Source organism: Nerophis ophidion, linkage group LG13, assembly GCF_033978795.1.
Source record: "Nerophis ophidion isolate RoL-2023_Sa linkage group LG13, RoL_Noph_v1.0, whole genome shotgun sequence".
Classification (NCBI taxonomy): Eukaryota; Metazoa; Chordata; class Actinopteri; order Syngnathiformes; family Syngnathidae; genus Nerophis; species Nerophis ophidion.
In genome coordinates, this window is record NC_084623.1 from 60,560,275 (window position 1) to 60,576,192 (window position 15,918).

Here is a 15,918-nt window from a genome sequence, read left to right on the forward strand (position 1 = left end):
AAATCCTCCCCACAGCAAGTTATTAGGACATTGAGTGTGTCGCCGCCGTGGAAGTGCTAGTTAGCATTAGCACTAGCATCCAATGCAGGAAAACAACATGGCTGCGGCGGAGTTGGAATGGATGCCAGAGTCTCTCTACAACACTTCTATCTCCGTGGTGGTGGACAACTATGCCCGCTGCAGGAAGGACATCCGCGCACTGCCGCAGAACATACAGTTTGATGTCTATTACAAGGTCAGACCCCTTGCACCTGACAGCTGGCCTTCAATCACTCGCAATGACAATATTACTCCACATCTTACACATAATACTGTACATCTTTTACTGTACATCTTACACATACTACTGTACATCTTACACATAATACTCCACATCTTACACATAATACTGTACATCTTACACATACTACTGTACATCTTACACATATTACTGTACATCTTACACACATTACTGTACATCTTACACACATTACTGTACATCTTACACACATTACTGTACATCTTACACATACTACTGTACATCTTACACATAATACTGTACATCTTTTACTGTACATCTTACACATAATACTGTACATCTTTTACTGTACATCTTACACATAATACTGTACATCTTACACACAATACTGTACATCTTACACACAATACTGTACATCTTACACATAATACTGTACATTTTACACACAATACTGTACATCTTCAACATATTGCTGTACATCTTACACACATTACTGTACATTTTACACATAATACTGTACATCTTACACATAATACTGTACATCTTACACATACTACTGTACATCTTACACATAATACTGTACATCTTACACACAATACTGTACATTTTACACATAATACTCCACATCTTACACACATTACTGTACATCTTACACATAATACTGTACATCTTACGCACATTACTGTACACCTTACACATAATACTCCACATCTTACACATAATACTGTACATCTTACACATCCTACTGTACATCTTACACATAATACTGTACATCTTTTACTGTACATCTTACACATACTACTGTACATCTTACACATAATACTGTACATCTTACACACAATACTGTACATTTTACACAATACTGTACATCTTACACATAATACTGTACATCTTACACATACTACTGTACATCTTCAACATATTACTGTACATCTTACACAATACTGTACATCTTACACATAATACTGTACATTTTACACATAATACTGTACATCTTCAACATATTACTGTACATCTTACACATAATACTGTACATCTTACACATAATACTGTACATTTTACACATAATAATGTACATCCTACACATAATACCATACATTTTACACATAATACTGTACATTTTACACATACTACTGTACATCTTACACATAATACTGTACATTTTACACAATACTGTACTACATCTTACACATACTACTGTATATCTTACACACTACTGTACATCTTACACATACTACTCTACATCTTACACATAATACTGTACATCCACACCAATATTACTGTACATCTTACACATAATACTGTACATCTTACACATAATACTGTACATCTTACACATACTACTGTACATCTTACACATACTACTCTACATCTTACACATACTACTGTACATCTTACACATACTACTGTACATTTTACACATATTACTGTACATCCACACCAATATTACTGTATATCTTCACCATATTACTGTACATCTTACACATTACTGTACACCCACACCAATTTTACTGTACATCTTACACAATACTGTACATCTTACACATATTACTATACATCCACACCAATATTACTGTACATCCACACCAATATTACTGTACATCCACGCCAATATTACTGTACATCTTCAACATATTACTGTACATCTTACACATTACTGTACATCCACACCAATATTACTGTACATCTTACACATAATACTGTACATCTTACACATATTACTATACATCCACACCAATATTACTGTCCATCCACGCCAATATTATGGTACATATTCAACATATTTCTGTACATCCACACCAATATTACTGTACATCTCACACATATTACTGTACATCCACACCCATATTACTGTACATCCATGCCAATTTTACTGTACATCTTCAACATATGACTATATCCACGCCAATATTACTGTACATCTTCAACATATTACTGTACATCTTCAACATATTACTGTAAATTGACGCCAATATTACTGTACATCTTCAACATATTACTGTACATTGATGCCAATATTACTGTACATTGACGCCATTATTACTGTACATCTTCAACATATGACTGTACATCCACACCAATATTACTGTACATCTCACACATATTGCTGTACATCCACACCAATATTACTGTACATCCACGCCAATATTACTGTACATCTTCAACATATTACTGTACATCTTACACATTACTGTACATCCACACCAATATTACTGTACATCTTACACATAATACTGTACATCTTACACATATTACTATACATCCACACCAATATTACTGTCCATCCACGCCAATATTATGGTACATATTCAACATATTTCTGTACATCCACACCAATATTACTGTACATCTCACACATATTACTGTACATCCACACCCATATTACTGTACATCCATGCCAATTTTACTGTACATCTTCAACATATGACTATATCCACGCCAATATTACTGTACATCTTCAACATATTACTGTACATCTTCAACATATTACTGTAAATTGACGCCAATATTACTGTACATCTTCAACATATTACTGTACATTGATGCCAATATTACTGTACATTGACGCCATTATTACTGTACATCTTCAACATATGACTGTATATCCACGCCAATATTACTGTACATCTTCAACATATTACTGTACATTGATGCCAATATTACTGTACATTGACGCCATTATTACTGCACATCTTCAACATACTACTGTACATTGATGCCAATATTACCGTACATTGATGCCAATATTACTGTACATCTTCCACACTGACACCAATATTACTGTACATCTTCCACTCTGCCGCCAATATTACTGTACATCTTCAACACTGACACCAATATTACTGTACATCTTCAACATATTACTGTACATTGATGCCAATATTACTGTACATTGACGCCATTATTACTGCACATCTTCAACATACTACTGTACATTGATGCCAATATTACCGTACATTGATGCCAATATTACTGTACATCTTCCACACTGACACCAATATTACTGTACATCTTCCACTCTGCCGCCAATATTACTGTACATCTTCCACACTGACACCAATATTACTGTACATCTTCCACTCTGCCGCCAATATTACTGTACATGTAACACTCCTCCCAATCCAAAGAGTACACATGTTGCCACACTTGCACTGTTTGTTTACATTTGGTGTCTCCTTGCTGTAGTCTTTATTTTTACAGCATGCACACATTCCTAACATGTCATCAAGCCACTTACATGATATATTTATTAACAGTAACGATTCGTTTGAACAACTATTCCATTCCGCATTTGAGGTTGCTAATACGATTAAAGATTGTATGTGGAATTATTTATGAATGAATTATGGATACAAACAAGCAAGTAAACAAATATTAGTGAGCAATGCATTTGCATCTTATTTGAATAAAGTGCAACTAACACTGAACTAGAGGAAACATTTACTGCTCACATTGTCTAAATTCAAGACATTTTTAATGAGAGTAGAGTAACCAACACGTAGCATAAAGTAGTCCCCCATGTAGCATAATGTAGGGCCCGTGTCGTTTAAAGTTATGCCCGTGTAGCAAAAAGTAGTCCTTGTGTTGCATAAAGTAGTCCCCCATGTAGCATAATGTAGGGCCCGTGTCGTTTAAAGTTATGCCCGTGTAGCAAAAAGTAGTCCTTGTGTTGCATAAAGTAGTCCCCCATGTAGCATAATGTAGGGCCCGTGTAGTATAAAGTTATGCCCGTGTAGCAAAAAGTAGTCCTTGTGTTGCATAAAGTAGTCCCCCATGTAGCATAATGTAGGGCCCGTGTAGTATAAAGTTATGCCCGTGTAGCAAAAAGTAGTCCTTGTGTTGCATAAAGTAGTCCCCCATGTAGCATAATGTAGGGCCCGTGTCGTTTAAAGTTATGCCCGTGTAGCAAAAAGTAGTCCTTGTGTTGCATAAAGTAGTCCCCCATGTAGCATAATGTAGGGCCCGTGTTGTTTAAAGTTATGCCCGTGTAGCAAAAAGTAGTCCTTGTGTTGCATAAAGTAGTCCCCCATGTAGCATAATGTAGGGCCCGTGTCGTTTAAAGTTATGCCCGTGTAGCAAAAAGTAGTCCTTGTGTTGCATAAAGTAGTCCCCCATGTAGCATAATGTAGGGCCCGTGTCGTTTAAAGTTATGCCCGTGTAGCAAAAAGTAGTCCTTGTGTTGCATAAAGTAGTCCCCCATGTAGCATAATGTAGGGCCCGTGTCGTTTAAAGTTATGCCCGTGTAGCAAAAAGTAGTCCTTGTGTTGCATAAAGTAGTCCCCCATGTAGCATAATGTAGGGCCCGTGTCGTTTAAAGTTATGCCCGTGTAGCCTAATGGAGTTCTCATCTAACAAGGTAGTGTCTGTGCAGCGCAAAGTAGTCCTCGTGCAGCATAAGGTAGTACCTGTGGAGCATAAGGTAGCACACATGTAGCATAAGGTAGTACCTGTCGAGGATAAGGTAGCACCCATGTAGCATAAGGTAGTACCTGTGCAGCATAAGGTAGCACCTGTGTAAGGTATGTCCTTTGTGTTCTCCAATGTTCCCCTCTTCTTTTCATGTCTTCACCTCATTTTTGTGGACTTGTTGAACCTGCACTGATACCACACCATTGTGGGGTGCACACAGTCTGTCCTATCCTGATGTAACACTAACCCACACCATTGTGGGATGCACACAGTCTGTCCTATCCTGATGTAACACTAACCCACACCATTGTGGAATGCACACAGTCTGTCCTATCCTGATGTAACACTAACCCACACCATTGTGGGATGCACACAGTCTGTCCTATCCTAATGTAACACTAACCCACACCATTGTGGGATGCACACAGTCTGTCCTATCCTGATGTAACACTAACCCACACCATTGTGGGATGCACACAGTCTGTCCTATCCTAATGTAACACTAACCCACACCATTGTGGGGTGCACACAGTCTGTCCTATCCTAATGTAACACTAACCCACACCATTGTGGGGTGCACACAGTCTGTCCTATCCTGATGTAACACTAACCCACACCATTGTGGGATGCACACAGTCTGTCCTATCCTAATGTAACACTAACCCACACCATTGTGGGGTGCATACAGTCTGTCCTATCCTAATGTAACACTAACCCACACCATTGTGGGGTGCATACAGTCTGTCCTATCCTAATGTAACACTAACCCACACCATTGTGGGATGCATACAGTCTGTCCTATCCTGATGTGACAGTAGCCCACACCATTGTGGGGTGCATACAGTCTGTCCTATCCTAATGTAACACTAACCCACACCATTGTGGGGTGGTTACAGTCTGTCCTATCCTAATGTAACACTAACCCACACCATTGTGGGATGCATACAGTCTGTCCTATCCTGATGTAACAGTAGCCCACACAATTGTGGGATGCACACAGTCTGTCCTATCCTAATGTAACACTAACCCACACCATTGTGGGGTGCACACAGTCTGTCCTATCCTAATGTAACACTAACCCACACCATTGTGGGATGCATACAGTCTGTCCTATCCTGATGTAACACTAACCCACACCATTGTGGGATGCATACAGTCTGTCCTATCCTGATGTAACAGTAGCCCACACCATTGTGGGATGCACACAGTCTGTCCTATCCTGATGTAACACTAACCCACACCATTGTGGGGTGCACACAGTCTGTCCTATCCTAATGTAACACTAACCCACACCATTGTGGGGTGCACACAGTCTGTCCTATCCTGATGTAACAGTAGCCCACACCATTGTGGGGTGCACACAGTCTTTCCTGTCCTAATGTAACACTAACCCACACCATTGTGAGATGCACACAGTATGTCCTATCCTAATGTAACACTAACCCACACCATTGTGGGGTGCATACAGTCTGTCCTATCCTAATGTAACAGTAGCCCACACCATTGTGGGGTGCACACAGTCTGTCCTATCCTAATGTAACAGTAGCCCACACCATTGTGGGGTGCACACAGTCTGTCCTATCCTAATGTAACAATGAATGTACCCTCATGTCGCAGCTTTACCAGCAAGGCAGGCTGTGTCAGCTGGGAGGAGAGTTTTGTGACCTGGAAGTGTTTGCCAAAGTTCTCCGGGCGTCAGACAAAAGGTATGAACACAGTTTTGCTTCATGTGTGCACATCTACTAATGACAGCAAGCAAGGAGGCAACATCACACAGCAAACAACGCGTACACAACTCCAAGCCGCAGGCATAATGAACAACAAATCAATATTTCAGTGAAAAGTTTGCAATCCAAATAATACCCCGTTTGTGTACAATAACATATGACAGCCATGGAAGCACATTCAATCTCTCCATTAACCAGAGTCCGGTGAAAAGAGCTGCTAACTGCTAAAGCTAACAAATACAGCTTCACTTGGCAACAGACACCGCCTCTTAAAGGCACACACACACACACACACACACACACTGCTCTCATATGAAACTTCTCTTAAAGGCACACACACACACACACTCTCTGCTCTCATATGAAACTTCTCTTAAAGGCACACACACGCACTCTGCTCTAATAGGAAACTTCTATTAAAGGCACACACACACTGCTCTCATATGAAACTTCTCTTAAAGGCACACACACGCACTCTGCTCTAATAGGAAACTTCTATTAAAGGCACACACACACTCTGCTCTCATATGAAACTTCTCTTAAAGGCACACACACGCACTCTGCTCTCATGAAACTTCTCATAAAAGCACACACACACACACACACTCTCTGCTCTCATATGAAACTTCTCTTAAAGGCACACACACGCACTCTGCTCTCATGAAACTTCTCATAAAAGCACACACACACACACACACACACACACACACACACACACACACACACACACACACACACACTCTCTGCTCTCATATGAAACTTCTCTTAAAGGCACACACACGCACTCTGCTCTAATAGGAAACTTCTATTAAAGGCACACACACACTCTGCTCTCATATGAAACTTCTCTTAAAGGCACACACACACACACACACACACACACACACACACACACACACACACACACACACACACACACACTCTCTCTGCTCTCATATGAAACTTCTCTTAAAGGCACACACACGCACTCTGCTCTAATAGGAAACTTCTATTAAAGGCACACACACACTCTGCTCTCATATGAAACTTCTCTTTAAGGCACACACACACACACACACACACACACACACACACACACACACACACACTGCTCTCATAGGAAACTTCTCTTTAAGGCACACACACGCACTCTGCTCTAACGAGTGAGAGGCATTTCAGCACTCATCATTGATGAACACAGGAGCAGGCTGACACCTGAGCATCTTGAAGTGCTCGTCTTTGTTACAAAGAATCTCCCCATTATGCTTGGACTTCAATTGTTTGCCCCCCCCTGACTGGGGCAAACAATTGAAAGGAGTGTGTAGATATATATATATATATATATATATATTTTTTTTTTATTATTATTATTATTTTTTAAGTTTACACTTGTTCAAGAGCAATTATTGATGCTGAGTTATAGACATTTTATCCCACTCAGGTTGTTTGTGTGTTTTGTTATTTTTAATAATGTTTACAGCATTATTTGCTCTTTATACGTTTCACTTTTTTACTGTTTAATGATGCTATTTCTGTTTGTCATGTTTAATTTTTTCTATTTTGTGTTTATCCTTGAATACCAACCATTGTGTATTATTCAAACTCACCTAACTCACCTGGCTAGTTGTTATCAAGAGTACTAAAACCCTTTTCAACATGAATCTGACAACTAAGTAGGCTAAATAACTTTAAACTTTAATACATAGGCCAGTATCGGTATCGGATCGGAAGTGCAAAAACAATATCGGTATCGGATCGGAAGTGTAAAAACCTGCATCGGGATATCCCTACTTGTTAGTGTAAGTAACGAGTACCTATAATTAATTAGTTTCTGAAAGTAATTGTCAGAATCCTGGTAGGAACAGTCATGGAGTGCTTTGCAGGTTTTGTTTCACATAGTGATGTATGTCACCATTTGGCCGACTGGGGTCCATGGCACCCAGCACTATAAATGAGTATTGGAGACTAGAGAGTACAGTTGGAGAGACTTCAATGTGTGACAAGTCCAGACTAAAGAGGTGCAGTGTGAATTCAACATGGCTCAGGTCCAAGTAAGCGTGGTGCCAAGATGTCCCAGGTTCTACACCAAAGGCCATGGACTGATCCAGGACAGCTGGTGCACTTTCAAACACGCAGGTTTCTCAAAGAAGAGCCTCATTTGCAAAAAGGTCTTCTTTCTTTCCATGTACACCCAGGTGAAGGGCAACTAGTCCATGTACACCCAGGTGAAGGACAACTAGTCCATGTACACCCAGGTGAAGGACAACTAGTCCATGTACACCCAGGTGAAGGACAACTAGTCCATGTACACCCAGGTGAAGGACAACTAGTCCATGTACACCCAGGTGAAGGACAACTAGTCCATGTACACCCAGGTGAAGGACAACTAGTCCATGTACACCCAGGTGAAGGACAACTAGTCCATGTACACCCAGGTGAAGGACAACTAGTCCATGTACACCCAGGTGAAGGACAACTAGTCCATGTACACCCAGGTGAAGGACAACTAGTCCATGTACAACCAGGTGAAGGACAACTAGTCCATGTACACCCAGGTGAAGGACAACTAGTCCATGTACACCCAGGTGAAGGACAACTAGTCCATGTACACCCAGGTGAAGGACAACTAGTCCATGTACACCCAGGTGAAGGACAACTAGTCCATGTACACCCAGGTGAAGGACAACTAGTCCATGTACACCCAGGTGAAGGACAACTAGTCCATGTACAACCAGGTGAAGGACAACTAGTCCATGTACACCCAGGTGAAGGACAACTAGTCCATGTACAACCAGGTGAAGGACAACTAGTCCATGTACACCCAGGTGAAGGACAACTAGTCCATGTACACCCAGGTGAAGGACAACTAGCCCATGTACACCCAGGTGAAGGGCAACTAGTCCATGTACACCCAGGTGAAGGACAACTAGTCCATGTACACCCAGGTGAAGGACAACTAGTCCATGTACACCCAGGTGAAGGGCAACTAGTCCATGTACACCCAGGTGAAGGACAACTAGTCCATGTACACCCAGGTGAAGGACAACTAGTCCATGTACACCCAGGTGAAGGACAACTAGTCCATGTACACCCAGGTGAAGGACAACTAGTCCATGTACACCCAGGTGAAGGACAACTAGTCCATGTACACCCAGGTGAAGGACAACTAGTCCATGTACACCCAGGTGAAGGACAACTAGTCCATGTACAACCAGGTGAAGGACAACTAGTCCATGTACACCCAGGTGAAGGACAACTAGTCCATGTACAACCAGGTGAAGGACAACTAGTCCATGTACACCCAGGTGAAAGACAACTAGTCCATGTACACCCAGGTGAAGGACAACTAGTCCATGTACACCCAGGTGAAAGACAACTAGTCCATGTACACCCAGGTGAAGGACAACTAGCCCATGTACACCCAGGTGAAGGACAACTAGTCCATGTACACCCAGGTGAAGGACAACTAGTCCATGTACACCCAGGTGAAGGACAACTAGTCCATGTACACCCAGGTGAAGGACAACTAGTCCATGTACACCCAGGTGAAGGACAACTAGTCCATGTACACCCAGGTGAAAGACAACTAGTCCATGTACACCCAGGTGAAGGACAACTAGCCCATGTACACCCAGGTGAAGGACAACTAGTCCATGTACACCCAGGTGAAGGACAACTAGCCCATGTACACCCAGGTGAAGGACAACTAGTCCATGTACACCCAGGTGAAGGACAACTAGCCCATGTACACCCAGGTGAAGGACAACTAGCCCATGTACACCCAGGTGAAGGACAACTAGTCCATGTACACCCAGGTGAAGGACAACTAGTCCATGTACACCCAGGTGAAAGACAACTAGTCCATGTACACCCAGGTGAAGGACAACTAGTCCATGTACACCCAGGTGAAAGACAACTAGTCCATGTACACCCAGGTGAAGGACAACTAGCCCATGTACACCCAGGTGAAGGACAACTAGTCCATGTACACCCAGGTGAAGGACAACTAGTCCATGTACACCCAGGTGAAGGACAACTAGTCCATGTACACCCAGGTGAAAGACAACTAGTCCATGTACACCCAGGTGAAGGACAACTAGTCCATGTACACCCAGGTGAAGGACAACTAGTCCATGTACACCCAGGTGAAGGACAACTAGTCCATGTACACCCAGGTGAAGGACAACTAGTCCATGTACACCCAGGTGAAGGACAACTAGTCCATGTACACCCAGGTGAAGGACAACTAGTCCATGTACACCCAGGTGAAGGACAACTAGTCCATGTACACCCAGGTGAAGGACAACTAGTCCATGTACACCCAGGTGAAGGACAACTAGCCCATGTACACCCAGGTGAAGGACAACTAGTCCATGTACACCCAGGTGAAGGACAACTAGTCCATGTACACCCAGGTGAAGGACAACTAGTCCATGTACACCCAGGTGAAGGACAACTAGTCCATGTACACCCAGGTGAAGGACAACTAGTCCATGTACACCCAGGTGAAGGACAACTAGTCCATGTACACCCAGGTGAGAGACAACTAGTCCATGTACACCCAGGTGAAGGACAACTAGTCCATGTACACCCAGGTGAAAGACAACTAGTCCATGTACACCCAGGTGAAGGGCAACTAGCCCATGTACACCCAGGTGAAGGACAACTAGCCCATGTACACCCAGGTGAAGGACAACTAGTCCATGTACACCCAGGTGAAGGACAACTAGTCCATGTACACCCAGGTGAAGGACAACTAGTCCATGTACACCCAGGTGAAGGACAACTAGTCCATGTACACCCAGGTGAAGGACAACTTGTCCATGTACACCCAGGTGAAGGACAACTAGTCCATGTACACCCAGGTGAAGGACAACTAGTTGAACTTCGCACACAACTAGGCTCAGGTGTTACCTTACAAGGCTCTAAAAGTGTTTCACCGCCCACATCTGGCCATAACTTTCACCTGTGCACCTCTACTCTATGCTCTTGTTACAGGTGTTTCACTTGTGCACCTACATGCTCTTGTTACAGGTGTTTCACCTGTGCACCTCTACTCTAAGCTCTTGTTACAGGTGTTTCACTTGTGCACCTACATGCTCTTGTTACAGGTGTTTCACCTGTGCACCTATACTCTAAGCTCTTGTTACAGGTGTTTCACCTGTGCACCTATACTCTAAGCTCTTGTTACAGGTGTTTCACCTGTGCACCTACATGCTCTTGTTACAGGTGTTTCACCTGTGCACGTACATGCTCTTGTTACAGGTGTTTCACCTGTGCACGTACATGCTCTTGTTACAGGTGTTTCACCTGTGCACCTACATGCTCTTGTTACAGGTGTTTCACCTGTGCACCTACATGCTCTTGTTACAGGTGTTTCACCTGTGCACGTACATGCTCTTGTTACAGGTGTTTCACCTGTGCACCTACATGCTCTTGTTACAGGTGTTTCACCTGTGCACGTACATGCTGTTGTTACAGGTGTTTCACCTGTGCACGTACATGCTCTTGTTACAGGTGTTTCACCTGTGCACCTACATGCTCTTGTTACAGGTGTTTCACCTGTGCACGTACATGCTGTTGTTACAGGTGTTGTGACTTACACACAATGTAAATAATTCCAAACATAAACTTGCGATATTTTATAACATATATTCACGGCAATTCAAACACATATAATGAATATAACTTAACAAATAAACGCAGGGGCGGCATAATGTAGTGGGTAGAGCGGCCGGCCAGAAACCTGAGAGTTGCAGGTTCGCTTCCCACCTATTGACATCCAAAAAATGGCTGCCGTTGTGTCCTTGGGCAGGACACTTCACCCAGTGCCGCTCACACTGGTGAATGAATGATGAATGAATGATTGGTGGTGGTCGGAGGGGCCGTAGGTGCAAACTGGCAGCCACGCTTCCGTCAGTCTACCCCAGGGCAGCTGTGGCTACAGATGTAGCTTACCACCACCATCGTGTGAATGTATGTTGAGTCCTACTTCTATGTGAGCGCTTTGAGTGTTTAGAAAAGCGCAATATAAATCTAAGTTATTTATAAAAAAAAAGAGAAATATAAATAACACAACAACGGCTACCACAATTACCAAGTGTAGTAGCATAGTAGGCCCGAGTATTCATCAAAAACTACCACAATGACCCAATAGTAGGCTTTACTGGCCATCTTTCAACAAATAAATAATAACTTCCACTTACAATATGCAGGACTATCAATCAGAGAGAAATGTCTCCCAGACATAGTGTAGAGATGTGTTTGAAGCGCCGATCGCTAGTAAAGAATGGAAGTTATTGCCAACCAGGAGAAGTGGCTCCCTTTTGTCCTTTGCCACAGCATACTGCTAGTGTAGCTAGTGCGTGTGATGTGTAATGAAGACATGTTGTTCCTCCACAGACATCTTCTGCACCACTGCTTCCAGGCCTTGATGGACCACGGCGTGAAGGTGGCCTCCGTGCTGGCCAACTCCTTCAGCCGCCGCTGCTCATACATCGCAGAGTCTCACGTCCACGTCAAAGAGAAGGCCATCCAGTTTGGCTTCGTGTTGGGTAAATATGGCCAGTCTCCACTTCAATGTCCATTCTCGCCTTCACTCTTCTCACGTCTCGCTGACTTCATGCATGAGTGCACTAACCAGTCCAGTTAGGACATGACCGCCATTGAAGTAGAAATATTCCATCACCTACACTTTAAATGTATCCACCATTTACAATCCTTATGAACACACCTTTTTCTTTTTTTATGCATTCTATCTCCTAAATAAATGTTAGCAAAAGTCAGCTATCAACTGAGCCAAAAGGAGTCACTCTAGTCCGCCTATAAAGCGCTCTAAAAACATCCATGAAGGTTCTATATACACGCTGGAAGTATATATGCCATGTACTAACATTCATAATAATATGTAATATATACATGATGTAAGTATATATGTCATGTACTAACATTCATAATAACATGTAATATATACATGATCTAAGTATATATGTCATGTACTAACATTCATAATAACATGTAATATATACATGATCTAAGTATATATGCCATGTAGTAACATTCATAATAATATGTAATATATACATGATGTAAGTATATATGTCATATCTAGTAACATTCATAATAACATGTAATATATACATGATGTAAGTATATATGTAGTATCTAGTAACATTCATAATAACATGTAATATATACATGATGTAAGTATATATGTCATGTACTAACATTCATAATAATATGTAATATATACATGATGTAAGTATATATGTCATGTACTAACATTCATAATAACATGTAATATATACATGATCTAAGTATATATGTCATGTACTAACATTCATAATAATATGTAATATATACATGATGTAAGTATATATGTCATGTACTAACATTCATAATAACATGTAATATATACATGATCTAAGTATATATGTCATGTACTAACATTCATAATAACATGTAATATATACATGATCTAAGTATATATGCCATGTAGTAACATTCATAATAATATGTAATATATACATGATGTAAGTATATATGTCATGTACTAACATTCATAATAACATGTAATATATACATGATGTAAGTATATATGTCATGTACTAACATTCATAATAATATGTAATATATACATGATGTAAGTATATATGTCATGTACTAACATTCATAATAATATGTAATATATACATGATGTAAGTATATATGTCATGTACTAACATTCATAATAACATGTCATATTTACATATTTTAAATACACACTGTAAGTATATATGTAATGTGGTAATGTTCATATCATGTAATATTTACATATTTGATATACACACTGTAAGTAGATATGTCACATAGTAACATTCATAATAACATGTAATATTTACATATTTTATATACACACTATATATGTCATGTAGTAACATTCATAATAACATTTTTTCCATTTTCTACCGCTTATTCCCTTGTGGGGTCGCGGGGGGCGCTGGCGCCTATCTCAGCTACAATCGGGCGGAAGGCGGGGTACACCCTGGACAAGTCGCCACCTCATCGCAGGGCCAACACAGATAGACAGACCACATTCACACTCACATTCACACACTAGGGCCAATTTAGTGTTGCCAATCAACCTATCCCCAGGTGCATGTCTTTGGAGGTGGGAGGGGCCTATCCCCAGGTGCATGTCTTTGGAAGTGGGAGGAAGCCGGAGTACCCGGAGGGAACCCACGCATTCACGGGGAGAACATGCAAACTCCACATAGAAAGATCCCGAGCCTGGATTTGAACCCAGGACTGCAGGACCTTCGTATTGTGAGGCAGACGCACTAACCCCTCTGCCACCGTGAAGCCATTCATAATAACATGTTATACATAGTTTATATACACACTGTAAGTAGATATGTCACATAGTAACATTCATGATAACATGTAATATTTACATATTTTATATACACACTATATATGTCATGTAGTAACATTCATAATAACATGTCATATATATAATTATTATGTAGAAAGCTGGAACGCAAATGGCGCACGACTAAACTTGAGGTGCACCATCAAGCATGGAGTGATAGTTTAATAACTTATAAACGCATGCTTACCTTAGCTAAAACTAATTATTACTCAAATCTCATCCGCATTAATAAAAACGATCCAAAATTTTTGTTTAGTACTGTAGCATCGCTAACCCAACAAGGGACTCCTTCCAGTAGCTCCACCCATTCGGCAGATGACTTTATGAAGTTCTTTAATAAGAAAATTGAACTTATTAGAAAGGAGATTAAAGACAATGCGTCCCAGCTACAACGGGGTTATAGTAACACAGATACGATTGTATATACGGCGGATACTGCAAATATCCAAAATAGTTTCTCTCGTTTTGATGAAATAACATTAGAAGGATTGTTACAACGTGTAAATGGAATAAAACAAACAACATGTTTACTTGACCCACTTCCTGGGAAACTTATCAAGGAGCTTTTTGTATTATTAGGTCCATCAGTGCTAAATATTATAAACTTATCACTTTCCTCGGGCACTGTTCCCGTTGCATTCAAAAAAGCGGTTATTCATCCTCTCCTTAAAAGACCTAACCTCGATCCTGACCTCATGGTAAACTACCGACCGGTGTCTCACCTTCCCTTTATTTCGAAAATCCTCGAAAAAATTGTTGCGGAGCAGCTAAATGAGCACTTAGCGTTTAACAATCTATGTGAAACCTTTCAATCCGGTTTCAGGGCAAATCACTCGACTGAGACAGCCCTCGCAAAATTGACTAATGATCTATTGCTAACGATGGACTCTGATGCGTCATCTATGTTGCTGCTCCTCGATCTTAGCGCTGCTTTCGATACCGTCGATCATAATATTTTATTAGAGCGTATCAAAATACGAATTGGTATGTCAGACTCAGCCCTGTCATGGTTTAACTCTTATCTTACTGATAGGATGCAGTGCGTCTCCTATAACAGTGTGACCTCGGACTATGTTAAGGTAACGTGTGGAGTTCCCCAGGGTTCGGTCCTTGGCCCTGTACTCTTCAGCATCTACATGCTGCCGCTAGGTGAC

At 41.2% G+C, this 15,918-nt stretch overlaps 1 protein-coding gene across 1 annotated transcript in view; it reads left to right on the top strand.

Moving 5' to 3' along the window:
• The window catches only part of appbp2 (amyloid beta precursor protein (cytoplasmic tail) binding protein 2), a 37,772-nt gene that overhangs the window by 145 nt on the left and 21,709 nt on the right, over positions 1–15,918 (top strand). The window contains exons 1-3 of the mRNA XM_061919331.1: positions 1–235; positions 6,266–6,354; positions 12,757–12,908. The exon at positions 1–235 is cut by the window's left edge and continues 145 nt beyond it. Coding sequence (XP_061775315.1) covers positions 83–235; positions 6,266–6,354; positions 12,757–12,908 — 394 coding nt within the window. The 5' untranslated portion in view covers positions 1–82. The remainder of the gene's footprint in view (positions 236–6,265; positions 6,355–12,756; positions 12,909–15,918) is intronic.